This window comes from Neopsephotus bourkii, unplaced genomic scaffold, assembly GCF_033783945.1.
Source record: "Neopsephotus bourkii isolate Nb327-2 ecotype Australia unplaced genomic scaffold, CSIRO-AGI_Nbou_v1 NB_107, whole genome shotgun sequence".
Lineage (NCBI taxonomy): Eukaryota > Metazoa > Chordata > Aves > Psittaciformes > Psittacidae > Neopsephotus > Neopsephotus bourkii.
Genome location: NW_026900624.1, coordinates 13,784,994 through 13,810,365, shown reverse-complemented (window position 1 = coordinate 13,810,365; position 25,372 = coordinate 13,784,994). Strand labels below are relative to the sequence as shown.

The 25,372-nt window shown below is 44.1% G+C and overlaps 1 protein-coding gene across 3 annotated transcripts in view; it reads left to right on the top strand.

Moving 5' to 3' along the window:
- The window catches only part of GRIN2B (glutamate ionotropic receptor NMDA type subunit 2B), a 219,378-nt gene extending 194,376 nt beyond the window's left edge, over positions 1–25,002 (top strand). For all 3 annotated transcript variants that reach the window (XM_061361769.1, XM_061361777.1, XM_061361760.1), the window contains 4 exons: positions 12,951–13,111; positions 15,362–15,549; positions 18,610–18,848; positions 20,700–25,002. In XM_061361769.1, the coding sequence (XP_061217753.1) occupies positions 12,951–13,111; positions 15,362–15,549; positions 18,610–18,848; positions 20,700–22,610 (2,499 nt within the window). In that variant the 3' untranslated portion in view covers positions 22,611–25,002. The remainder of the gene's footprint in view (positions 1–12,950; positions 13,112–15,361; positions 15,550–18,609; positions 18,849–20,699) is intronic.
- Positions 25,003–25,372: the final 370 nt, after the last annotated feature.

Sequence of the window (25,372 nt, the reverse complement as noted above, 5' to 3'; positions counted from 1 at the left end):
CTCCTCTTTTCCCTCTTCCAAAGCCCACATAATACTTACAACTCACTCACCCCCAGGCAATGCACTGCTTGGCCAGGGTGCAGGCACATGCAGGGGAGATGGAGGTGTGCTCTGCTCCATCTACCTTTTCCTGCTTGCTTAAATTAGCTAGTCACTGACCAATGCTAGTGGCCAAGAGGAAAGACTATATCTTTCTGTATTTTTTAACTCCAGTGTGTGATCTGGTCTCTGCAGCAGAAGTGAAGTAGATCAACCTCCCAGCCTGCTACATCAGCTGGCAAGGGCAACTGTGTCCAATACAAGGAGTCAGCAGAAGATGTAATTTAAGTTGATAGGCAAAGTGGTAGTTATTTTAAGGGATATTGTTCTACTTGCCTAGACCCAGATCTGCTTGCAAATGTCTTTGTAGCATGACAGTACCTGGGGAAGGTGTCCCACTGGCACTGTACAGCAGCCAAAATGCCAGATGCACTCGCAAAATCCATTACTGTGCCTGGCTGGGGAGTGCTTGTCAAGGTCAGGCTGGCTACATACTGCAACAGCCACCCTGAGGGTCTCCTTAGACCCTCATCCTTGGGCCTTGCCTGGGAAGAGCTGTTCTGAGAGATGCCTACTGCTCTCGACCTGCTGCTTCCTCAGAAAAGCAGGTTGAAACACTCCAGCTGTCTAAGGACTTGGATGATGTCTTGGCTGTGCCCCAGCATTTACTTCGTAATGACATGCAAGACAATGACTAGCGTCATGTCCCTGCTGTGCTGTGTGGATGCCTGAGCAGGTCTGTCTGAGCTGAGCTAGAGTGGATACCTCTGTGCCAGGGTAATAGGTTGGATTGAGGGTGATTTCGAAGCTTCCTGTGCAGAGCTTAGTGACCTCTGTCACTCTCTCTCTGGCCCAGGTGATGCTCACTCTGCTGAGTGCTCAGCTGACCCAAAACTGGTGCCAGAGCTGACCCAGAACCCACTTCACGATGGCTTTAATTCCTCCATGTTAACCTTTGCAGATGCTAAATCATTAAGGTGTGGCTGTTAATGCTGGTGCAGCTGTGGGCAGTTTCAGGAAGGAGAAACCCACTCCTTTCCAAGAGCAGCACTGGCTGAACTGCTCTCCTGCATGGATACCAAACCAGCACCAGCCACCTTTGCTGGTCAGCCTTGTGCAGTGAAGTGGCTGGATGTGGTCCTGGCAGGGGCAGAGCTGTGCTGGCCAGATCAGCTCCTTGGCTGGAGCTCTGCCCTGGCTGTAGCACCAGCACCAGCAAGCCCTGCCAGAGCATCTTTTCATGTGGCCCTGGGCTGTATCCATCTGGGGTCCACATTGGGGGCTGCTATGGCCCCAACCCTCTGTGAAAGCCCTGCTGGTAAGGTGGCCTGTCACAGAATACTTCAGTTGGCTTCTGGGTCTGGATTTCATCTGACTGTAATCAGGGGATATAACCCAATTTCCATTAACAGGAGAGCTTCAGACAAATTAGAGAAACAAGCGCCTGTGGTATTTCAGTCTAACGGCAATAAATATAGGAAAGATTATATGTGAATAATATGTGAAATAATATAATAGCTAGATGTAATTTCCATTCATATACAGTAGTAATAGAATAAAAGCAAATGTGGACAGCCAGCAAGGCATTTAACTAGTTTAGAATGCAGTAGGTTAATAATAAAAAATAGTATCCGTGCCTATAAATTAGTTGGAAATGCCAAAGAAGCAAAATGGTAATTTTGTAATTGACATAAAAAGGAGAGAAATGGATTTCTGCATGCTTGCAAATTAATACAGATTGCTGAAATTTCACATGTTTGACTTATTTGATTTTTAAGATGTTAATGAAATGCTGAGACAAAGGGCCTGCTTCTATGCAACACAGGTTAGCTATTTTTTTTTCAATAAATATACTTTTATTAAAAAAATAAAATCAGTTTTGGAGTTAAAACTGGCCAATGTTTTTATTGAAAAATATTCTGGGGTGTCTTGGTTTCAGATAAACCATGACTGGGGATAGAGTAAGAAGGCAGTGGGAAATCTTGATATTTGTCAGAGTAGCTCATTTTAGTATACTTGAAACAAAACACTGTTTTCTAACATGTATTTTTGACCTGTCATTTTCTGAAGTCGCTACTCATAAAATTGACCTACATTAAAAAAAAAGGGGGGGATTTATTTTTGTTTTCTGTTAAAAGGGGAAAGGACAGAAGGGAATAATTGGAAGACAAAACAACATATTATTCTGAAGTGAATGAAACAAAGTTGATGCAAATCAAGAGTCACACGAAAAATCCTGCAAAAAAGAATCTGCTGTATTTCTGCAGTAATAGATGCTTGGCCCTGAAATTGAAAAATGAATTGTTTCCCACATTGTACTCTGTGGCACGTTAGATCCAAGTTATCCAAGGATCCCAGATATGCAGGACACTTAAGCACATGCTTAACTTTGTGCTCATGTGAAAGTCAATGGGCTATTATGCACATGCTTTTCAGAGCTTGCAGCTTTTGTACAACAAATACCTGTTCTGAAGAACTCTAGGAAAAACGCAGAAAGGCTACACCTATCAGCTAGGAATTTCCTAAGGGGACCAAAAGTGGGGGTTACTCTTGTACCTTGTAAGGTCTGCAAGAGGAAGGTTGCCTAACCAGATGGCTTGAAGGCAGACCAAATCTTTCACGGGATTGTGCATTTGCTATCAACAGACATCTGTGGTACTTTCACACATTTCTGCACAATGCAAAGGAAGTTTTATGTGATGGTGTCCAAAAGCAGAAAGTAAGAAGTCCTTTCAACAGCAGTGTGACTTTTATTGTCAGGACACCTTTGTAAAGATATGAGTTAGCTGCCCAGAAGTAAGATCACGCCAATTTCAACCCTGTCCTCTAGTGATAGATTAAAACCTTTTTCAAAATGCATGAAGTTCAGTGTATGCTGCTTGACCAACAACCGTCAAAAGTAATTAAGTCTCAAAACCTTAAGTCATCGGGCAGAGTTGAATTTCTTTCTGCAGTGCTTCGTTGTGGATACATCTTCCTGTAAATAAGTAGAACTGTGTGCAGTCTTTTGCTTAAATATGACCATTGCATATAACATTAGTGCTTAATATAACAAACGTTGGTTCATAGTGAAGTGCAGAAAATTCGAGTAGTCTGATATTTTCTGATAGTCTGAATTTTTTTGTCTTAAAACCTGATGGTTTCTCTGTACCTCTTTGTAAATCACCAGTTACTATAGCACGAACTATTTACAAATACTATACAGTGCAGAATATGTTTGTGTAATTACATATTATGCTAAAGCCTTCGTATTAATAAATAGCTGTTGAAATAGCTGCAGCATCTCATTATGTTAGTAATAGACCTTTCTAACTGGTGACTTACATTTATTATGTACTTAAATATGATCTTAGATAACTTTTTACAGTTGTAGATGGTTACATTTATTGTAGATTTAGTCATTCAGCACTCTTCAGATTGGCATGATGTTATGCTTTCTGAGATCCTTGGAAAAAATCACTGTGCCTGTGGGCTAAAAAGTGATTCTGTAATTTTAAGGCTATAAACGTTTAAAGTCAGTGTTTTTCAAGCATGCTTTTTTTCCCGTGCCCCACTTCAGTACTACTTTCTTTGTCATTTTCCCTCTTTTTTTAAGCTCAGGGCTGTGTAGTGCAGAGTGGTGAGGAGGCTACAATACGCTTTAGACTTGACTCAGTCTCTCAGGATTCTCTTCCGTTGATCTGGAGGCATTTAATGGAAGTAAAAACTTATAATGGGACACTTCAGGATTAGTGTGAACTAAAATGCAGTTTAGTTGAGAACTTAAGCAGGTAAGATACAAGGGAAGGGGATACTCAGACTGTAGGCTTAATTCATTCTGTTGGAAAAGGAGAGATGCAACCCCTTGGGCTTTGCTGGTGGCACAGTGGGAGTCACTGGATGAGGGATGCTGGCAAAGGGGCCATGGCACTGTCCTTAGCTTGCAGATTTTTGCATTCTCCCCACCACACGGTCCTGGCCTTTCCCAGACCTTGGCCACCACTGACTCTTCCTTTTTGTCTTCCCTTTAACTGGCTCTTGGAGCTAACCCATTGGAGGCTCTGGACAAATTTGGTTGCTTCTGTGCTAATTGTTTGGCAGTTTGGAAAAAGCTATCTTTGGAGAGTTGCATAAGGGGGAAGGAAGTCAGGGAGAGCAAAAGATTGTTCTGCTTCTCACGTCAGTATAAGTAAGTGGAGGGGGAAGCAATGAATATTTTTATTTATTATTTATACGGTGCCATGAAAGTACTTGGCACTCTGCAGTCAAATAAAAGACAATGGCCCTGCCGCCAAGATTTGGCAGCCTGAGATGAGCTGGCCTTCTTCATCTGAATGGTCAGGGCTGAATTGCTGGGGGTGGGGGGAGAAGATGGGAAGATGAGATCTACAGGATTAAAAGAAAATATAGTAGTCCTCCTCCCCCTTTCATTGCTTATGCCTAGCAACCGTGACATTTGAAGTAGTATGCACATACTTGATAAATATTTGGCTAGTTGTATCTTCCCAGGCATTTTTACTTCAGGAGCCCTGCTTCTCTCAGGCCTTTGGCTCTTCAAGGTAAAAATTCCCCTGAGTCCTGGTAGCCCAACAGCCTTGCTTGCTTCAGGTGTACCTGCTCTAGTGCCCTGGGACCCACAAGGGGTTGCTACAGCTTTCATTCCTCTGCTGTAGTCCATTTGCAGATGGGAGGCAGCTTTCTGCAGAAGGCTAAGGGAAGGTGTTATCTCCCACCTCTGGGATGGTGCTGAGATGCCCCATATACTGTCTTGAGCTCCTTTCTTTTTGCTTTGCCTTCATGCCTACAGAGGTGCTTAAGAAATTGCTCTGATATGATGACAAGGCTTTTCTAATTACTTGGATGAAAATCTGGCCCCTGAAGTCTTTGGGAGGTTTGCTGGACTTGTGCAGGGTTTTACCCTACTGCCCCATTTTTGGTACCCTCATACAAGGTGCTGAAGCAGGCTGGCTACTGTTAGTACTCAGAACATAGAAGGCTCTGACCTGCCTTTCTTAGTGAAAATGAATGAAAAATGGAATTTCTCCCCCATCAAACTACATCCTCTGGATTTCTCAGTGTGTTTCATAATTTGTTAACCAGCTGTCTCATGTGCAAACAAAACAGATTTCAAACTCCTCTGTACTTAGCTGCCACCTCTCCTTTCAAGGTCTTTTTCATCAGTTAATTTTCTCCCTCTGAATGAACATTTACACTTCTAATGATATAAACATAAATGTACTAACTGGCATCTTTCTGCCTGACTAATTTATGTTGTGTGCTTGCCTGGAATTATTCAGTAGGTGCCTTTTGCCCCATTGTGTTTAGCTTCCAAGGAAGCTGTCTTGCAAGGGTGGAATACATGGCATGATTTGATACTGGGGTAAAGAGATGATCTCCATTCTCTACATGCAGGCAAGCAAAAGTTAAGTGCACTGTAGATAAGATCCATAGGGCAACAGATAGGACTCTGCTGATCTACTATCACACCTACTAATACTAGGGCTGTGCAAGAAGCTTTTGTCCCCAACTAGTGAAGCTCAGTATTCCCACTACGAATGGTGTTCTCTGGTCAAGCTTGAGGAACTTCTAACCCTGTGACTGACTTGAAGCCTATAGCCTGCCAAATGTGTCCTGAGCAAATTTTAAAGCCTTAGTGCTGCCTTCTGGGTGAAGAAGCTGCGCATAGGCTGCATAATGCTCACACAGTTGGAAAACCCAAAAGACACCTGCTTTGGTGGTGGTGAGTGGACTCTGTCCACATGTGATGGCCTGATCCCTGAGGGGCTCCGAAGGCTTGGTATTTCCATAATGCCTGGATCAGCAGAAAGGCAGTATGGTCCCAGCATGTGCATGTAGCCCTGGCTGTGGAAGACACAGGACCCCTGAAATGCCATCTGTTTGGAGTGATGCTGTGCTGCCAGGGTTTTCAATCTTCGGGTCTCTGCAGAAGCAGCACAGAGCAAGCCTGCACATAGCAATCCAGCTTGTGAAGAGGCTGCACAGTCCCACTGTGTGCATTGCTCTGGCAATAACTGCATGTGATGGCGGCTTCTTCCACCAATTGGATCTCTGCTTTCACCTCAGTTATTTTGCAAGGGCAACTATTTTTGAAGTTGCTACATTTGAATTCCTTTCTTTTGCTTTCACCTCCCCCCCTCCACCTTTGCATTGTCACTAGGTTGCTGTGTTCCCTTCCCTGACCCACACGTGTCCCTGTTTCACCACCAGACATTCATAGATATTTTATTTCTTGTTCGTGGGTCTGACCCACCCTACATTTTCCTTTAAAAATTACTTTAATCTAATTCTTTGCCAACTTTGCTGCAGTCAGCTGCACTAACTGATAACTCCTTTCTCAGACTTATCTAGAGGAATTCATGGGTGAAAGCACTATGCAAAGTGAGATCAGAGAATTTGAAACATCACCGAGTATTGAATAATAAGATAAACCACAAAGTCAAAGTCTGAGGGAGCACAAGGTAATTTTATGCTCTCCCAAAACTGACTTATATTGGATTTGATGCTGTTCATTCCCCTTTTTATTTTTTTCTCTTTTTTTTTGTGTTTATAAATTGAGTCATGTATTGTTTGACTGGTGAAGACAAGAAACTGGGGTTTTGACACTGCAGTATTAAGGCTGATTTCTTCCACTGGTCCCAACAATCAGGAGGAGTTGATATGATGATGGGATTCTAAGCTGAGAAGAGTCTCTGCTGCTGTTGAGGAGGTAGAGGGTGATACTGTGAGGGAATGCAGAATAGAGTAAATTGGAGCTCAGGTAATAAGAGGATTTGAAAACTTGCAGTTACTTAGAAATGGCTGTGAGTTCCACCTTGGGAGTAAAAAACTGTTTGCAATATCAAAACTAGGTGACTGCAGAGGGGAGAGGGATGCTTTAGGAATGACACTTGAGAAGTATCTGTACAAGAAATTAATGGGTAATAGGAAAATGAGAAGCTAATTCTCTTTAGTCTACTCTCTTCACCTATTATCGTACCAGTGCTATGACTTTCTACCTATGCTTTGGGCTGGCACACTCCTAGCCTGGGGTGCTATTGTATCAATGTGAAAGTGCCCTGCAGTAACATACCAATAGAGCAGATTCCACTCTGGGAATCTGTAGAGCACTTCCTCTACCAGGACAGGTGATGGGCCACAGTTGTGTGGAAACTGATACAAGAGAGTCACTGAGAAGAGTAATGATGATCACTGACTCTCAGTACTAATACTTTTATTGTCTTTCTGTGAGCCTTTTTAGTGTAATGTTCTCTCAGTATCTTGGGGTGCCAATCAGAATGTTCTTAGTATGGTGGAGAGCATATCCAACCAAAGGCAAGTCAAGGCAAGACCTACTGGATACAGCCAAAGGGCAGCAGCAAGAATGGTTGCAGGTCTAGATAATACAGCTAATACGATTGAGGAAATTGGGTCACTTTCGCTCCAATGCAAGAACATGATGAAGAAGCAGCTCGGTGGTCTTCAGAAACACTAAATGTTTCTGAAGAAGAAAAAGACACCTTCACCTTTAGAGAAGAAGACACTTTTAATTTCCGTATCCATGGTGAAGATAACAGAAAATATTGTAGTTGGATTGCAGGAGGAAGATTTTAGTTCGAACACTTGGAAGAACTTTCCAATAGTAAAAGCCTGGTGTAGGTTGTACAGGGAATAGGTAGGGGAATAGGTAGGGGAGTTTGCAGGTCCAGCCATCTTCCCCTGCAGGTTGAATGAAGAGCTGTCAGGAGCAATAATGTCTAGGAGAGACCTGCCAGAGCAGGCATCTCAGAGCCAGATCCAGATTTGTGGTTCTGTGGCATTGTTCATAGTGCAGCTTGGGAACAAAAATGACATATTTTGCAGATATGAAAAGGACAAGTTTCCTGTCTTTGAGATTGATGCATTAGCTGTGAAGAAGTTCATTTTCTGGCTGCAACAGAAGACACAAAACCAAGATGGCTTGGGTGAGGAATGTTGCTCTGAACATGCATAGTTTATCAAGACTAAAGTGAAAGCATAGAGCTACCTCAGAATTAGACCTGAAACCCACTGGCCCACTCTTTAATTTATAACAAGTTCTGGGTGAAGCTCCTGTGCAAACAGCCTAACTGGATTCTCAGGCAGCAAAGAAAGGTGCTAAGTGACTGCAGTGACATGCAGCAGAACCAGAGCAAGAGGAACCAACCAAGGGTGTTTGGGCAATGCAGAAACGTTGTGCTAAAATTATGCACTCAAGCATGGACTTTGCTTTTCTAACCTGATGCCACTAAATCTTATGTTGCAGCTCACTAATAAATGCCATCTTTTTTAGAGATATTTGGCTTGTGCCACAACAGGTATCTAATGGTTGCACAGCTGCCAAAAAAGCAAGCAGAGTGATGGTTACAGGCGTCTGCAGAGAATATTGTGACTGATGCCCTGATGGGCAAGTTCAAGAGAGTAGTGGTCACTTTGAGCTGTCTGCTGCCCACAGCAATTGCCTTCCTGTACTTGAGGTGGGAGAAGTTGTCCTGAGGGCCAAATGGTCCAGTAGGAGGATTCATCTGTGCAAATGTAGGTGTCTAGAGGCAATTTGGGTGCACCAGAGTGTTCAAAATACCCTACAGTGGTAAGAAAATCTGATGCAGGGGCTATGAAAGACTTGCCCCCAGGGTGAAATTCCCTTGGCATCTCAACTTGGCATTTAACACTTGGGCAAATGAACTGAACCCTGAGTACCTACCATGGGCTCAAGCTCTTTTGTACTTTCAGGTAACGGAGGAGCTGAACCTGTGGGCTTTATTTTGGTGGGTCAGAGCTGTGGAGCTTCCTGTGGTAGAAAATTTAAACTGGGGGTCTGGGACTTATAAAGTGAAAGGAGCCCTCCCAGAGAAGCAATGTAAGTGTAAGGCACTGCACACACACACACACACACACACACACACACACACACACTCACACCAAGTTTTGACAGCTCATTATGTTATCCAGCAGGGCATTATTCCCTTTTTTAAAGCAATGTAAAAGTAGACCAGCTGATTAAGAAGAGCCTTTTTGTTGTGAGAGCTTGCTGAGTTTGGGAAACTGCTTTCAATGCTATTGGCAAATACTCTACAGTGTAAACAGGGCCTACATGAGGCAGATAAATAAGTGCAGATGCGCTTTTCTGTAGGAACCATTTGGTGATAGACAATGAAAAAAAAATTCTCATCAAATTAATTGTGGCCAATTAGACATAACCCCTTCACCTCATTCCTGAATCCCCTCCAATCACGGCTGCCTAAATGGGAAGTGCTCCTATCACCTGTTTCATTATGCAGATTGATATTCGAACATCTGAGAACAATGCTGCTTTCTGCTCGGCATGGCTCCAAATTGCTAATGAAACAGCTCTGCCAGACAAGTCACTTAAACCCACTCTCACTGCTGCTGTCGACAGCTTTCATGGCGAGTTGCGGGGGGAGCAGGAAAGGGGCTCTCCACTCTGAATGTGCTAATAGCCCCCAGCCTGTGTGTTTATCACTCTTCAGAGCAGGAGGATTTCTGCTCTCTGACTCTGAGAGGTTACTTTTCCCAAAGCCATGCTCTGATTTGGACTTAACGCTTCTTGATTTCAATTTGTTAAGCAAGGGGTTGAAGAGGTGGACAGCTGCTGAACACAGGCCTCTTATATCCCAGAGCTAACCCAGCCCTTCTGGAACATTTAGTCTGCTTCCCACCCTGATTTCTATCACCAACTTCTGTCCCACATTTGATGTGAAGTCAGCTATCTAAGGGATTTCTTTCATGGGCAAGAGCATGTCACATCACCTTGGCTAAAAGGGGAGTATCTCATGACCAGAGCTCCAAGGTAAACAACTTGCAGGCTGCAGGTGGGGTACACCCCCATCCAGGGGTCTTTGGCTTGCAGGGGTGCAGCTGAGTCCTGCAGATTCCCTCTCAGGAATTCACCTCTTGAGGCAGGTAGAGCTAGGCAGCAGGACCAGGCTCCTGCTGGAGGGAAGTGTGACAGGCAACTTCTACAAGTGTGGTCCCTGTATATCATTGTTCGCTGCTCCCTGCAACTCTCTGCAGCTGGTTTTGCTCAGCAACTGGTACAGTTGCTTATCTTCCCCTCCCCTGCTATCGCAAACTTTTTTCCCAGAGCTTCACAGGTTTCCTCTTTGCAAATGCCTCAGGTAGAGCAGTTGTGACTTAGGGCTCTGGCAGGAGAAACATTTATATGAAATACTGGGACATACTGGGACAGTTCTCTCATTAATCTAAATTCTGACCCTTTCTGTCAATGTCTATGGTTAATTCCTTCATCAGTATTTACTAAAGCATTGAGATTAACTCTGCACAGGCTGCCTCCATGTAATGGCCCCTGCACTGTGCCTCTGCTCCTGTCTCATGTCTCACAGATTCCTTCTAGACCAGCCCTCCAAAGTGCCCTGCTTCCCTGGGGCTGACACTTCCGATCCAGGCCCACTCTCCCAGCCCCAGGGAGAAGCCAAACAAGTGATTTTCCTTACTGAACTTTTTGACAACAGGGTCAATGAACTTTCTTCCTCATGGATCTTCCCCAGTTCCTCCACACATGCTGCTCCACCACGCTGCCAGAAGAGGACACACTCCTCCCCATATATTTTCTGGGAAGGCTTGTGTCTTCTTCCTCCTTCAGTGTAAGTTTAGTGGGGCAGAAATGAGCTCAGAAAGAAGCAGCAGTTCTTGGCTCTGGAGAGCATTTTGTAGATCCCTTCGTCCCTGGACTTAGCTGTGCCCACCTACTTCCAAGCAACAACAGATGTAGGGATTTTTCATCTGCTATCACCTGACAGAAAGCTGCATGCATGTACCAGTGTTACTTCTCAGATGTGTAGAAGCCACCAGCCTGGCATCTTTCTCTAGAAACATGCCTTTCTTGTTGCTGAAAACAGTAATTTCATTCAAGAAAACTGTTTTAATTTATTTATTGATTTCCCAGGAAGTTAAATATTACATATGGAGCCTTTCATCTCTGGCCGCTGACATGGGCCCTTGGACACAGGGAGGACAAAGGGTAGTTCAAAGGTGGGATTATTTCCCTCATCACAGCCCTGCCTGACTCTATAATCCTTACTCCAGTTCTTAGACATAGTCATGGAAGCAGGCAAAACTAGAGATCTTGTCACTGGGAATGGAGGCTGGAGGTATAGAACAGACATTGGATGGGGCCTCTTTGTTCTCTTAACACTGTTTGGGCCCAGAGCAAGGCTCTCACAGCTGCTGCCACTCAAAAGGGCATGCTGAAGCTGAGTTCTCACCAATGCTGATAGGACCTGCCTGCTGCTTGTCCTGCTGACTTCACTTTTTTGGAGGGCTCTGTGGGGATGGGGGGTGCAGGCCCTGGGAAAGCAAGTTGCCCACTTTGCAGACTCCTGTTTTAGCATGCTGCAGTGATTTTTCTCCCATCAAAGTTTGCTTTCTTTACAGATTTTGATAGCTATGGGTCTGTCCTCATCCCTAGTGGGTGTGACAAGGTTCTAAAAGCCACCTTACTGCCTGTTTTGTGCTGTGTGAAACCTTTTTTTTTTTCTTCCTGGTGAGGTGCCAACTTGTGTTTCAAAAACCTCCCTGATATTTAATTTTGGCTTAAAGCAATAGGACATGTATTCTCTCTCACACACTTCTGTGTGCAAGTACAAGCCAGTTCATCTCACCATCCAAGCTGGAGAGTGATCCCTTGCACAGCCGGATGAGTTGACTGGTACACAGAAAGTGATGTGAATGGTGTGTTCACCTACCATCTCTGCATCACTGACACAGCTTGTGTTTGAGGTTATTGTTGAGATGTTATGAATGAGCTTTAGCAGCTTTGGCTTCCCAGCTGAGTCAACCAGGTTCAAAATTGTCTTTGAGCAGAACTCAAGAATAAGGCTCATCTGCATGTGTGTTTTTTTTAAGCTATAGCTGTAGACAACAGCCACATTTCCACTATAGAAGGCAGCAGTTCATGACTGCGTATATTCATGTACCAGGTGAACTGTTGCTGTTAAATGGTCTGATCTTCAGTATGTCTTATCATGCTTCTCAAGATCATCCAAATATGCAGTTGAGAGTCAAGAATTAGCATCAAGCAAGCTACTTGCTGACATATCAGGGAGTCTGATATATCAGTGAGGGAGCTTCCCTCCATCTAAACTACTTTTGCAACTTTATCTGTACCTCTTGTTCAGTTCCTAGCTTACAATTCTATGCTCCTTCCCATCTGCTGGTTCTAGGAGTTTTAAGCAGTCTTGATAATTGACAGTCTAAATTTTACTGCTCATAAAATCCCAGAGAGCACTGATTATGACTTAAGCAAGTGGCATATAAAACCTCACAGCCTTGCAGACGTAAGGGAATGTTATGATGGATGTATTTCTTAGGAGCAGCAAAAGGTTTGGAGTATTCTGCTAGCCAGTTCTGAGCATTGAATGTTACTAGCGACTTGAAGCCACTAATAGCATTTCATTTGGGACATTTGCCCAAAAGTTTGAAAGCTGATCATTCATTCGCTGAAGTGGGTGTGAGGTGTTCTGAGAGGCATTTCTCCTCATTAATTGCTTTTCTACTTCAGTCAGAATCAAGAAGTGCAAAGGCATCCACAGAGCTGAAAAACATAGTTTTTAGAAACTAAATGATACTGTGGATAAAATACACAGAGATTTTTTCTAAAATCTTTCCTTTATTGTGTTCCAAAGCTGATGTTACCTTTTCCCTTTCCTTTTTCCTTCTATCTAACCTTTTAATCTTTGATTACTGGCTATTTTATGCATTTAATCCAGAGTGGACAAAGATACCGGGTTGCTCAGATTCGCTTCTTGGTTCTTGGGCACTAACAGGAGATCTCTGTGTTTGAAAACAGTAAAATATAGAGGAGAGTGTGTCCTCCCACTCAGATGACTGCTTTTTGCTGAAAGATTGTGAGAAATGTTCTTTTTCTGTCTTTCCAGTTCCAGAAACCAAATGACTTCTCACCCCCTTTCCGCTTCGGGACAGTTCCCAATGGCAGCACAGAAAGGAACATTCGCAACAACTACCCTGAAATGCACAGCTACATGGTGAAGTTCAATCAGAGGGGGGTGGATGATGCACTGTTCTCACTGAAGACTGGGTGAGGCTTCCTTCTTCCATGTTTACTCACCAAAGAAAGCTGAGTTCTTTGCATACTTGTCTGGAATTATTTTTTTGTGGGATTTGGAAAATGAGCATCCATTATCATTCCATATTCAAGGCCAGGTTGGACAGAGTCTTGGACGACATGGTCTAGTGTGAGGCATCCATGCCCATGGCAGGGGGATTGGAACTAGATAGTCTTAAGGTCCTTTCCAACCCTAACTATTCTATGATCCTATGGTTAAAAATATAGCAAGACCAAACACAGCACAGGAGAATAATTCTGTGGTTCTCTTAGCCAGGTTTTTCTACTGGGATCTGTACAAGAGTTTCTGTCTCTAATGTGTTTATAAGATTGTTAAAAAAAAAAAAAAACAACACAAACCCCCCAAAAGTCTTCTGTATGCTTGTACATTTTAGTCTTGTGTATATTAGTCAAAAAAACTTTGCTTCATCAAGATGTTTCATGTTGATGTGTCCTGCGTACACAGGAAAAGCTCACAGGCCTCTGTGGACAAAGTTTTTTTCAGTGCATTTATATTGTCATCTGGAAATTCTTTTGTTTTCCCTCCTTCTGTTTATAAAAGATTATGTTAATCAGGAAGTTGAAACAATCCTTGTCGGACTAATCCCACCCCAGTGTATCACTAGCTAATACAGTATAATCGAAGGTGTGCTTGAAGCAAATAGTTTGGAAGTAGCCCTTCTCACTGGAATATTTTAGCATCAAGGGCTGAAAAAAGTGTTGTTTGAATAATAAGTAAGTATATAAAATGAGAATAAGAGCATTTCCTTGGGTAATTTGGGAAATGTGGGAAAAATAATTTGCAAACAGTATGTTTGAACAGCTCATCCTTTTTTAATAGCAGTGAGTCTGTGAGGGAACTAACTTAAATGCCATTTTGCAAGCCTTTGTCCTTTATAATCAAAAACGACCTCCCCAGGCTGACCATTTTGGTTGTCAGAGTCCAGCCTCAGTGAAAAACAAGAACCCCAATGTTTATGCTTACACTTGTGTTGCACTCTTATGAGAAAGTTCATTCCAAAGCACGAATGAAGATGTTCAGCCAATTTAATTACTAGATTGAATGACTATTCCTAAACCTGTTTGCCAGGTTCAGAGGCTCAAAGCCCATTATAAATGATTGTACCATTGTTGGATGTCATCCTGGGAAGGTACATTTGCCAGGAAAGTCATCATCCAGGAAATAAATATGCTCTGTCCTGCAAATATATGGATGAAATAGAGCTTATCACTTGCAGTAGATGGCATCCTGGCTTCATATCCACACTTGGACAGACTTCCCCACAGATATGCACAGAGATAATCACCATACTGGAAATATATGTGCAGGAGGTGGATTGAAAAGATAGCATGGGTGTGAGTATGTGCAAGGTGGAAGATCTTTGGTCTTTTATTGAAAAGTGCTTCATTTCAGATCTAGTGGGAGGATTTACTCATCGCCTGTCTTCAGTTATGTGGAAGATGCAGCCCCCCTGAGACCGCTTCCCACACCCTAATCAATTTATGGCAATGAGAGGAAGGCTCTCATCAATCTGTTGTGCCGTCTACCCAGCCCAGCCCATAATGGGCATTTCTCTGTCTTGAAACTGATTTTTTCTTTAGATTTTCGGCTAAGCACTCTCTGCCGAAGAGTTGCTTAGCCTGGTAAATCATAAAGCTGCTATGATGGCCACTTGACATAGGTGAAGATTCATTAGTACTTTTCACAGTAACCAAGGAGTGACGTCATGACTATATTTATTTGAATAAATTACGTTTTGCTCAGCTAAGTCATGCCAGCAGTCTGAATCTGAGATAGTCTTTTCCTTACTACACGCCCTACTTTGCTTTTATTGATACAATTTCTAAAACATTTTAGGTTCCTTTAAGATGAAAGACAACACAGAAATATAAGCTATTATTAGGACTACAGATGTCCTTGACTTCCTCTTCCTTCATCTTCATCATGCAGTATGTTTGTATTCCACATTTTCTTTCCAATCAAAAATGGTGATTAGCAATGAGTCAGAAAGAAATAGACAGTCCTCCTTTATAACCTAGCTTCCTCTGTACACAGGTTCTAGGCTCAGATTTTAGTTAACTCTGATGACGGTAAAGATGCAAGTTATTGTAGTCTATCTGAAAGAGGTTCATTTCTGCCTTAGTTACCTGAGAACACCTTTGAACTCACATAGATTCTATCGTTTTTGTACCACACCTCCCTTGTTTCTTACACATGTGCAGGAAGTTGGATGCTTTCATTTATGATGCAGCAGTGCTAAACTACATGGCTGGCAGAGATGAAGGCTGCAAGCTGGTGACGATTGGGAGTGGGAAAGTGTTTGCCTCCACTGGCTATGGCATTGCCATCCAAAAGGACTCAGGCTGGAAGCGCCAGGTTGATCTTGCCATTTTACAGCTTTTTGGAGATGGTAAGTGACAAGAAAAACAGGAGTTTGAGTTTCTCTAAGAAGTGCCAAGTTTTGCATGTAAGAGATAGATGTTCCTAGCTCTATTGCTTCAGATTAGAGTTGAGAACAGGAAATTACTAACAAGGGTTTGTTAAGAGGCATTGCACCAAAATGTGAGATGTCGCTTGTTTTATGTTGTTGATGTAAGATGGCAGTATCATCAAAAGCAATGTCAAAAGTACTAAAGGTTTCATAGAACCAGCTCAGATGTGTGTTTGAAAAATATCTTCTGTGAAGAATATCTTGTAAAAACAAGATGTGAACTTTTCACTAGCTTTGAGGTTTTGCCATGTCTAAACTCAGTAATTATACTGGACTTTCTGTGGTTATCCCATGCTTTATAGTTCTAGACAAGATCAAGACATACATTTACAAAATCTTAAAAAATATTCCTGGATGAAAGAGTTAACTCAGATTTTCTCTGGCATTCTCTGTGCCTGGCAAAATCTTGGAGCACATACTTCTGGAAGGCATGCTAAGGCACATGAAAAACAATAAGGTGCTTGGTGACAGCCAGCATGGCTTCATTAAGGGGAAATCCTGACTGACCAATTCGGTGGCCTTCTATGATGGGGCTACAGAACCAATGGACGGGGTAGAGCAGTTGATGTCATCTACCTGGACTTGTGCAAAGCGTTCGACACTGTCTCACACGACATCCTTGTCTCTAAATTTGATAAGTGGACCACTCAGTGGATAAAGAACTGGATGGATGGCAGCATGCAAAGAGTTGTGGTCAATGGCTCAATGTCCAGCTGGACACCAGTAACGAGTGGTGCTCCCCAGGGATCAGTGTTGGGACTGGTCTTATTCAACATCTTTGTCGGTGACACGGACAGTGGGATTGAGTGCGCCCTCAGCAAGTTTGCCGATGACACCAAGCTGTGTGGTTCGGTTGATACGCTGGAGGGAAGGAATGCCATCCAGAGGGACCTTGACATGCTTGTGGAGTGGGCTGATGCTAACCTTATGAAGTTTAACCATGCCAAGTGCAAGGTCCTACACCTGGGTTGGAGCAATCCCCCGCACAGCTACAGGCTGGGCAGAGAATAGATTCAGAGCAGCCCTGTGGAGGAGGACTTGGGGGTGTAGGTCTATGAGAAACTGAACATGAGCCAGCAGTGTGTGCTTGCAGCTCAGAAAGCCAACTGTATCCTGGGTTGCACCAAGACAAGCATGATTATCAGCCGAAGGAGGTGATCCTGCCCCTCTACTCTGCTCTTGTAAGACCTCATTTGGAGTATTGTGTACAGTTCTGGTTTCCTCAGCATAAGAAGGACATGGAACTGTTGGAACAAGTCCAGAGGAGGGCCACGAGAATGATGGAGCACGTCCCATATGAAGACAGGCTGAGAAAGTTGGGGCTGTTCAGCCTGGAGAAGAAAAGGCTGCATGGAGACCTCATAGCAGCCTTCCAGTGTCTGAAGGGGGCCTATAAGGATGCTGGGGATGGACTCTTCATTAGGGACGGTAGTGATAGGACAAGGGGTAATGGGTTAAAACTTAGACGGGGGAAGCTTAGATTGGATTTAAGAAGGAAGTTCTTTACTGTGAGGGTGGTGAGGCAATGGAATGGGCTGCCCAGGAAAGTTGTGTATGCTCCATCCGTGGTGGTGTTCAAGGCCAGGTTGGACAAAGCCTTGGGTGATATAGTTTAGTGTGAGGTGTCCCTGCCCATGGCAAGGGGGTTGGAACTAGATGATCTTAAGGTCCTTTCCAACTCTAACTATTCTATGATTCTATAATTCTATGGTTTTCCGAAACCTAAAAAAACAAGGGAGGACTTGAGACTCAGAAGCATATTTTGGAGTGAATTTTTACTCGGAACATTATAGTTTTGTGGGATAAAGAATTCCTTCTCAGAAAATATTTTCCTGGCTTTCTCTTTCCATTCCATATTAAGTCTTGTTGTGTCCCTTTTTTAATAAATAAGTTTCACAGGGTATTTTATTTATAAGGTTTTTTTCTTGTCTTTGTTTTTAATTCCTGAAATCTCAAAATAAAATATGGTATAATAAATATGGAAAGAACATAGCTCTGAACATTTGCCACCTGACAGATAGAGTGTTCTGTCTCTTAAACAGCCTAATATGTATTATTTCAGAAAAAGACGTAAGTTCTCCTTAAAGCTTTAAAGTCTGTGCTCTGGCAGCACACAAATATACATATTTTTTTCCCTCTGACATTGAACTAGAGGTTCAAAATGTGAAAAACTAACTTTCCTAACAGCATGAAAGGAATTGCAAATCTGCAAAACTAGTTTGTTTCTGAATATCTCAATATGTGCGTATGTGAGAGTTTCTCTCTCTTTCTCTCCACTCATGAAAATACCATAATGGCAGTAAGCAGAGTATGCAATTAGGCTACAGAACATTTGTTCCTAGCTGATACAAATTGGTAATATTTTTGGTTGGTCAAAGAGTTTGAAATTGTTGGATTTCAACAACATTGTAGGGAAGAAAAACAGGTACAAATGCACAAATATTTTGGGAACATTGTACCTAGTTTGAATGAGCTACAGATACAATGGAAACACATTCAAAATCAGACATTCTGATTAAAAAAAAAAGAACATTTTCAATTTTGAGCTGAAAATGCACATAATTTCCTGTAGAAGTGACTCGTCTTTGTCTACCTGTGTCAGTCACTGATTTTTTCTCACATTGACCTAACATGAAAGTGGAAGTTTGTTAGACCATGTCTTCAGTCACCTGGTGGACAACTTTTCCAGGATCTTACTGTAGACATTTGACAAGTGTGATAGTTGTGCCCTGTGGTACAGCTTTTTGTGGTTAATATCTGGCTGTGGAAAAATGCTGTTGCCCTCTCTGTGTCAGATTGCACCTGCCCATAATAAAAGGGCAGTCAGGATATTTCATGGATGTAATACATGTGGCAAAAGAACATGACCACTAGAAATGACCTTATATCAGCTTCTTGCTTTCAGTCTTCTCCAGCTTGAGGTCTTTAACCATCACAGGTCTGTCTAACCTGTTTCTTTCCTTCTCTTCATCTTTCTAGGAGAGATGGAGGAGCTGGAAGCACTGTGGCTTACTGGCATTTGTCACAATGAGAAGAATGAGGTTATGAGCAGCCAGCTGGATATAGATAACATGGCAGGTGTCTTCTACATGCTGGGAGCAGCCATGGCCCTTAGTCTCATCACCTTCATCTGTGAACATCTCTTCTACTGGCAATTCCGCCACTGCTTCATGGGTGTCTGCTCTGGCAAGCCTGGTGTGGTCTTCTCCATCAGCAGGGTGAGTGTCATTAGCTAACGGGGAGGAACAGAGGCTTTATTCAGACAATCCTAGGTACTGGAGATGGGGAAATCTACCATGACTGTTTTAACACACAGGTGGCATGGAGTGGTGGTCTGCAGGATAAAGGCTATCCTTAGCTAAAGTTAAGGTATTTTTTCACCCTTAATGTTGCAAAAGCATCTAATGTCTTTCTGTGACAACTCTGGTCTCTGATGGATTATGGTAATGGAAATTTCACATGGAAATGAAAATGCAGTGTAAGGAGAAGTTAACTGTAACTGTCTGATTCTCCAATGTGAGTTGTGAGAGGACCAATTTGGACAGTGGATAATATGATTAGAAATTCAGGAGTTTTTCATTGTCCTCTATATAACAGCTTTTCAGCTGACCTTATGTTAACTAGAAGTGCACTGACTTTGAAAGTCACAAGTCCCTAACAAAAAACCATGCAATAAACCATGTGGAAAGGATGACCACATAAACTTAGCAATCTCTTTATGCAAATCAGCCTTAGGGTTTAATATTTGCATTTAAAGCAGATTCTAGTAATTTCTGACTCATCTTTCTGCTATCAGTGTAGCTAGCATTGTGTAATTTGGAGGGTTTTTTTTTGCTTCTTTCAAGCCACTGGTCCTTTCTCCTGATCCATTCTGAAGTGAGGTCAAATCTCAGCATTTTTTACCTCAGTGACCAGTGTAAAAGAATTAACTTTGATTATGCAAGGAGTATATAATTGCTACATAACATATTGTTGAGGAGAAATGGCAAAGCTTTTGAATGCAGGGGGCACAGCATCCTTCCTGTAGTATTAGTTTCTAGCCTGGTTTAGTCTGGAGATAAAATGGGGATTGTGTTTGGTGACCCTTAGCTAACTACAGATTCTTTCAGTCTGGGGTTATCAGTTAGACCCGGACCAGGCTGGTGAAAAGTCTTGGAAAGTGTTAATCATCTGCTGGCTGCTCAGAAACCATGGTAATATGATGTGATGGTGTCCATTTCACAATTGACTTTAATCAGAAGGCACCATTTGGCAGACCAGGGAATAAATGAGCCCCTTTCCTTCTGCTCCTAGGGATAGCCCTTGTAAACCATCTGTGTCACGTCATGGATGAAATGAGGTAGTGGTGAATGAGGAGGAATCAGGCACTTCTGATGACTGATTTGAAGTTGAACAGAGTACTTTTGCTTTCAGTGATGTCAATTTGGAGCCTGTTATCAGTGTTAAATTTAACAGAATGCAATTAAAAATTCTATTGTACCTCACTCATCCATATGCAAAAGACCTAAATACCTATTTGGCAGAACTGCTCTTTCTCTGTTTCCTTTGCTAATCTGTTCTGGTGATTAATGTAGCTAAGTTTATGACAAATGAAGCTGTTCCCTTTTAAAGATAGCTTCTACCTCATTGATTCATAGATGTCCAGATGAATTTCAAGGGCCAAACTAGACTCTTTCTCTCATCCACACAGAATAATTTGTCTTGATGTCTGTTTTCCCAAGGTATTATCGACCCCATCTGCAATTCCATGTTGCACCTGCTGGATTTGAGTAACTCTTACAGATGCAAGCAGGTATTCCTGCATCCTACAGATGTGACATGAAGCAAAGCAGAGAAAGAAGAATGGAGGGGAAGGAAAAATGTGAGGGGCAAGAAAGAGGGGCAGAACAGCAAACATTGGTAGAGCAGGTCTTATTTAATTTGATTGGATTGTGCTTCAAGAAGGAAGGCTAACAGGCCTTGCTGTCTTACAGGAGTATGCTGTTGCTGCACAGGGTGCTTCCTAGTCCAAGTTCCCTTTTGTACAGTCTTTGCAGGACCACTCATTTTTCTGCTTTCTCACATTTCAGGGTATTTACAGCTGCATCCATGGCGTGGCTATTGAGGAACGCCAGTCAGCAATGAACTCCCCCACAGCAACTATGAATAACACCCATTCCAACATCCTCCGTCTGCTTCGGACAGCCAAGAACATGGCCAACCTGTCAGGGGTCAATGGCTCACCGCAGAGTGCCCTGGACTTTATCCGCCGTGAGTCGTCAGTCTATGACATCTCTGAGCACCGCCGCAGCTTCACCCATTCGGACTGCAAGTCCTACAACAACCCCCCCTGTGAGGAGAACCTCTTTAGTGACTATATTAGTGAGGTGGAAAGGACCTTTGGGAACCTTCAGCTGAAGGACAGCAATGTGTATCAGGACCACTACCACCACCACCACCGCCCCCACAGCATTGGCAGCACCAGCTCCATCGACGGGCTTTATGACTGTGACAACCCACCCTTCAATGCCCAGTCGCGGTCCATTGGGAAGAAGCCCTTGGACCTGGGGTTACCCCCTGCCAAGCACAGCCAGCTGGGCGACCTTTACGGCAAGTTCTCCTTCAAGAGTGACCGCTATGGGGGCAGCGGGGCCCATGACGACTTGATCCGCTCAGATGTCTCTGACATTTCCACTCACACGGTCACCTATGGCAACATCGAGGGCAATGCAGCCAAGCGGCGGAAGCAGCAGTACAAGGACAGCCTGAAGAAGCGCCCAGCCTCTGCCAAGTCCCGCCGGGAGTTTGATGAGATAGAGCTGGCCTACCGCCGGCGCCCACCCCGCTCTCCTGACCACAAGCGCTACTTCAGGGACAAGGAAGGGCTACGAGACTTCTACCTGGACCAGTTTCGAGCCAAAGAGAACTCGCCACACTGGGAACACGTGGACCTAACGGATATCTACAAAGAGCGGGGAGATGAGTTTAAGCGTGACACAGGAGGAGGAGGGGGTGGGTCCTGCACCAACAGGGCCCACCACAAGCATGGCTCAGGCGAGTTTGGAGGAAGCAACGAGCACAAACATGGAGGAGTTGTGAGTGGGGTCCCAGCGCCATGGGAGAAGAATCTGACCAACCTAGAGTGGGAGGATAGGTCTGGGGCTAATTTCTGCCGCAGTTGCCCTTCTAAGGTGCACAACTACACACCATCAGTGGTGGGGCAAAACTCCACCCGCCAAGCTTGCATCCGCTGCGAGGCCTGCAAGAAAGCAGGCAACCTGTACGACATCAGTGAGGACAACTCGCTCCAAGAGCTGGACCAGCCACCTGCCCCTGTGCCCGTGGCCACCAGTGCCACCTCCTCCTCCAAATATCCTCAGAGCCCTTCCAATTCTGCCTCCAAGGTACAGAAGAAGAACCGCAACAAGCTCCGTCGGCAGCACTCCTATGACACCTTTGTGGACCTGCAGAAGGATGACTCAGCCCTGGCCCCCCGCAGCGTCAGCCTCAAGGACAAGGGCCGCTTTTTGGAGGGGAGCCCCTACGCCCACATGTTTGAGATGCCAGCCAGTGAGACCACCTTTGCCAACAACAAGTCCTCAGTGCCCGCCACCAGCTACCACCACCACAACAACCCCGGCAGCAGCGGGGGCTACATGCTCAGCAAGTCGCTCTACCCCGACCGGGTCACCCAAAACCCTTTCATCCCCACTTTTGGGGATGACCAATGCTTGCTCCACGGCAGCAAATCTTATTTCTTCAGGCAGCCTGTGGTGGCAGGAGGGCCCAAAGCTAGGCCAGACTTCCGAGCCATTGTCACCACCAACAAGCCGGTGGTCTCAGCCCTTCATGGGGCTGTGCCAGCCCGTTTCCAGAAGGACATCTGTATAGGGAACCAGTCCAACCCCTGTGTGCCTAACAACAAAAACCCCAGGGCTTTCAATGGCTCCAGCAACGGGCATGTTTATGAGAAACTCTCCAGTATTGAGTCTGACGTTTGAGTGAGGGGAAGAGCACGGGGAGGGACTGGGGGTGTATGTGGAGCATGGGAGGGTGGGGTGGGATCAATCCCATCAGCTACTCTTCTAGGTCATTCTTAGTTTGTGGGATACAGGAGTTCTGAGTAGTGCAGCACTGATGACAAGTGCCACCTCTTTGGTTTCCCCACTTCCTCCTTCTCCTTCCCACCCCTTCCCTTTTATCTTTTTCCATGTTCTCGCTCCTCCCATTCTCCTCCATTCCTGGCCATTGCACTTTACAGTGACGTTGGAGTTGGATATCCTTGCTCATGATTTCAGGAAGTGGAGAAAAAGGCAGGGAAGGGATGGGCTGAGGGGGAGTGGCAATGACTCTAGTGTATCAGTTTTGCTGGCTCCCGGCAAAGAAAGGCACGCACATACACACACGCCTGCGTGTGTGGCAGGAGGAGACAGCAGAAGCAGTGTAATGGACATGCAGGAAAATATGCTTGCTCAGGCAACTCTTCCTTAAACTGCCTAGAAGAGAGTAGTGTTTGAAGACATGAAGAAAGTGAAGGGAGAATAACAAGAGTAACTTGATGATGCACTTATATGTTAGCTATACTGAGGTTCTCATTACATTATTTTGTGAAGACTATGGGGGTTTAGGGCTGAAATATATATATATTTGCGTATATGCTGAGAAATTTTATGCTAAAAATTTGAATTGTTTGCTGGGGGGTGTGTGGGGAGGGAGATAAGGCTTGCTTGCAGGTCTGGCTAGTGGTTTCACTATGGCAGTTAGAGCCATGGAATCTCTAGCAGACCAGTGGGAAAGATGGAAAGGAAGTGGGGTCTGGGTTTGGGAAAGTAACCCTGAAGTCAGGGAGGCTGCTGGGATCTCTGACAGAGGATGCTGGTTTGCACTGATGAGAGGAGTTTGAGGAAAGGGGCACAGGGTTGGTTCATTAGCTGTGAGTTGCTCACTAGTTGTGACGTACTTCAAGGGTGGGAGCAGTGTATAGTGTGGGTTAGCCTATACGCGAGTATATATGATAACTTTATACTTGAAATGTCTGTGGAGAAAGCAAAATAAATTCACGATCCTATAAGGTGTCTGGATAACAAACACAGTGGAACAGAGCTTAAGAGTAGGGAAAGATGGGGAGTTTTGTCACTGTCACTTCAGGGGATACCAAGCTGGTTTTGGCATGTCCTTTCAGCAAGGAGAGCAGGGAAAAGGGGTTTTCATTCTTCTGCCCTCCCTACCCTTGGCCAGCAGGTCTGAACAAAAAGACTAGGGTGACCTCTGCAATGCTGGCATGGTGCTGGAGAGGAAGAAAAATGCCATGAAACAGTGTGTGTGATGGTGGTGGTGCTGGTGGACTGTTTCTACGCCTCCTTGCACATGTGGAAATGGGAGGAGGGTGTGTGCACCTGTGGGAAATACATATGTATATTTACTACTGAATGTACAGGGGAAGTACATGGCTTGTCTTCCTGTGAAGGGGTGTGCTTGAATAAATGCCAGAGAGCACAGAAACTTGTGCTGAGGGATGAAGACAAGATGTGCAAGGCTGAGATGTGTGTGTACGTAAATGTGCGTGTGCCTCTGTGTGTGCGAGAGAGATACTAGCACAGGTGCAAAGCTGGAATAGCCTAGGGTTTCCTATCCCTGCAGTTGTAGTGACAGCTTTCCTGGTGCACCTAGTATCAATAAGAGAGTTTTTTTCTTTCCATTGTATCATTTTAGATGCAAGTTAAACTAAAGGAAAGGGAGCAATGGTAGGAGTGAGAAGGTGAACTCCCCTTTCATATGTCTTCTTTCTCCTGAGGTGGGGGTACGGACCAACCTCTCCTGTCCTGAGAGATATTGGCTAAATCTCTCCTGCTTATCCTGGATCTGTCCCAGTGTTTTGATGACCGTGGCTTGCCAGGTGAAGGGTTGAGAGAGCCCTGTGCTGGGGGCATGGGGACACTGCTGTGACTGACTTTGAAAGGAGATGGTAGCCCTGTCTTTATGAGCCACATTTCTTGGAGCTGAAAGCCACCTCTCTCACTTTCCTCACCGCACCGTTGTTGATTTTATCTTATCTTTCTCTTTTTAAGCCAACAAAAGGCCTTTTATTTCTTTAACCTATTTATTTTACTTATTTTTTAGAGCTGGGGTGGGGGGAGGGTGGGACTTGCCTGTAAAGTCAAAGAGTGTGAGGAGAGGGTGGGCAGGGTTGGTGCGGGGAATATTTTCTTATATTTCACTGAGGAAATTAAGGAGGGAAGAGGGGGAGAGTCTTTGTAATGCCACCCCTTAGTCTTCAGGGTAAGGGAACTTCTTACTCTTTCCCTCTTCTCTCATTACAAGGACAAAAAGGAAAAGAAAAATGGAAAAAAAAAAAAACAAAAAACAACAAACAAAAAAAAGAAACCAAACAAATTAACAGAGCGATCTGCAATCCAGAACACATGGCAGCTTGTCAGAGCCCTCTGACAGCAGCCACTAAGAAGGCGTTCCTTTCATTTGTAAATATTTCTTTTTTATTGCGTTTTTGTATAAATTGGTGTTTCTCTTCTCGTGAATATTCAGGTCGTGGGGTGGGAGGGAGGGAAAGTTTGTTTTCGTTCTGTTTGTTTTCTACGAATTTTCAGGCTGCGTTTTTGGAAGCGGTTTACGCGGGTCGAGGCCGTATGAATGAGGAAAAAGAGAGAGAGAGAAACCCATGTGTGTTGTGTTCCCCTGAGGCCCCTTGTATTGCTCTGTCACCTTTATCTTCATGAATGGAAGACGCCGGAACGTCACTTCAAGC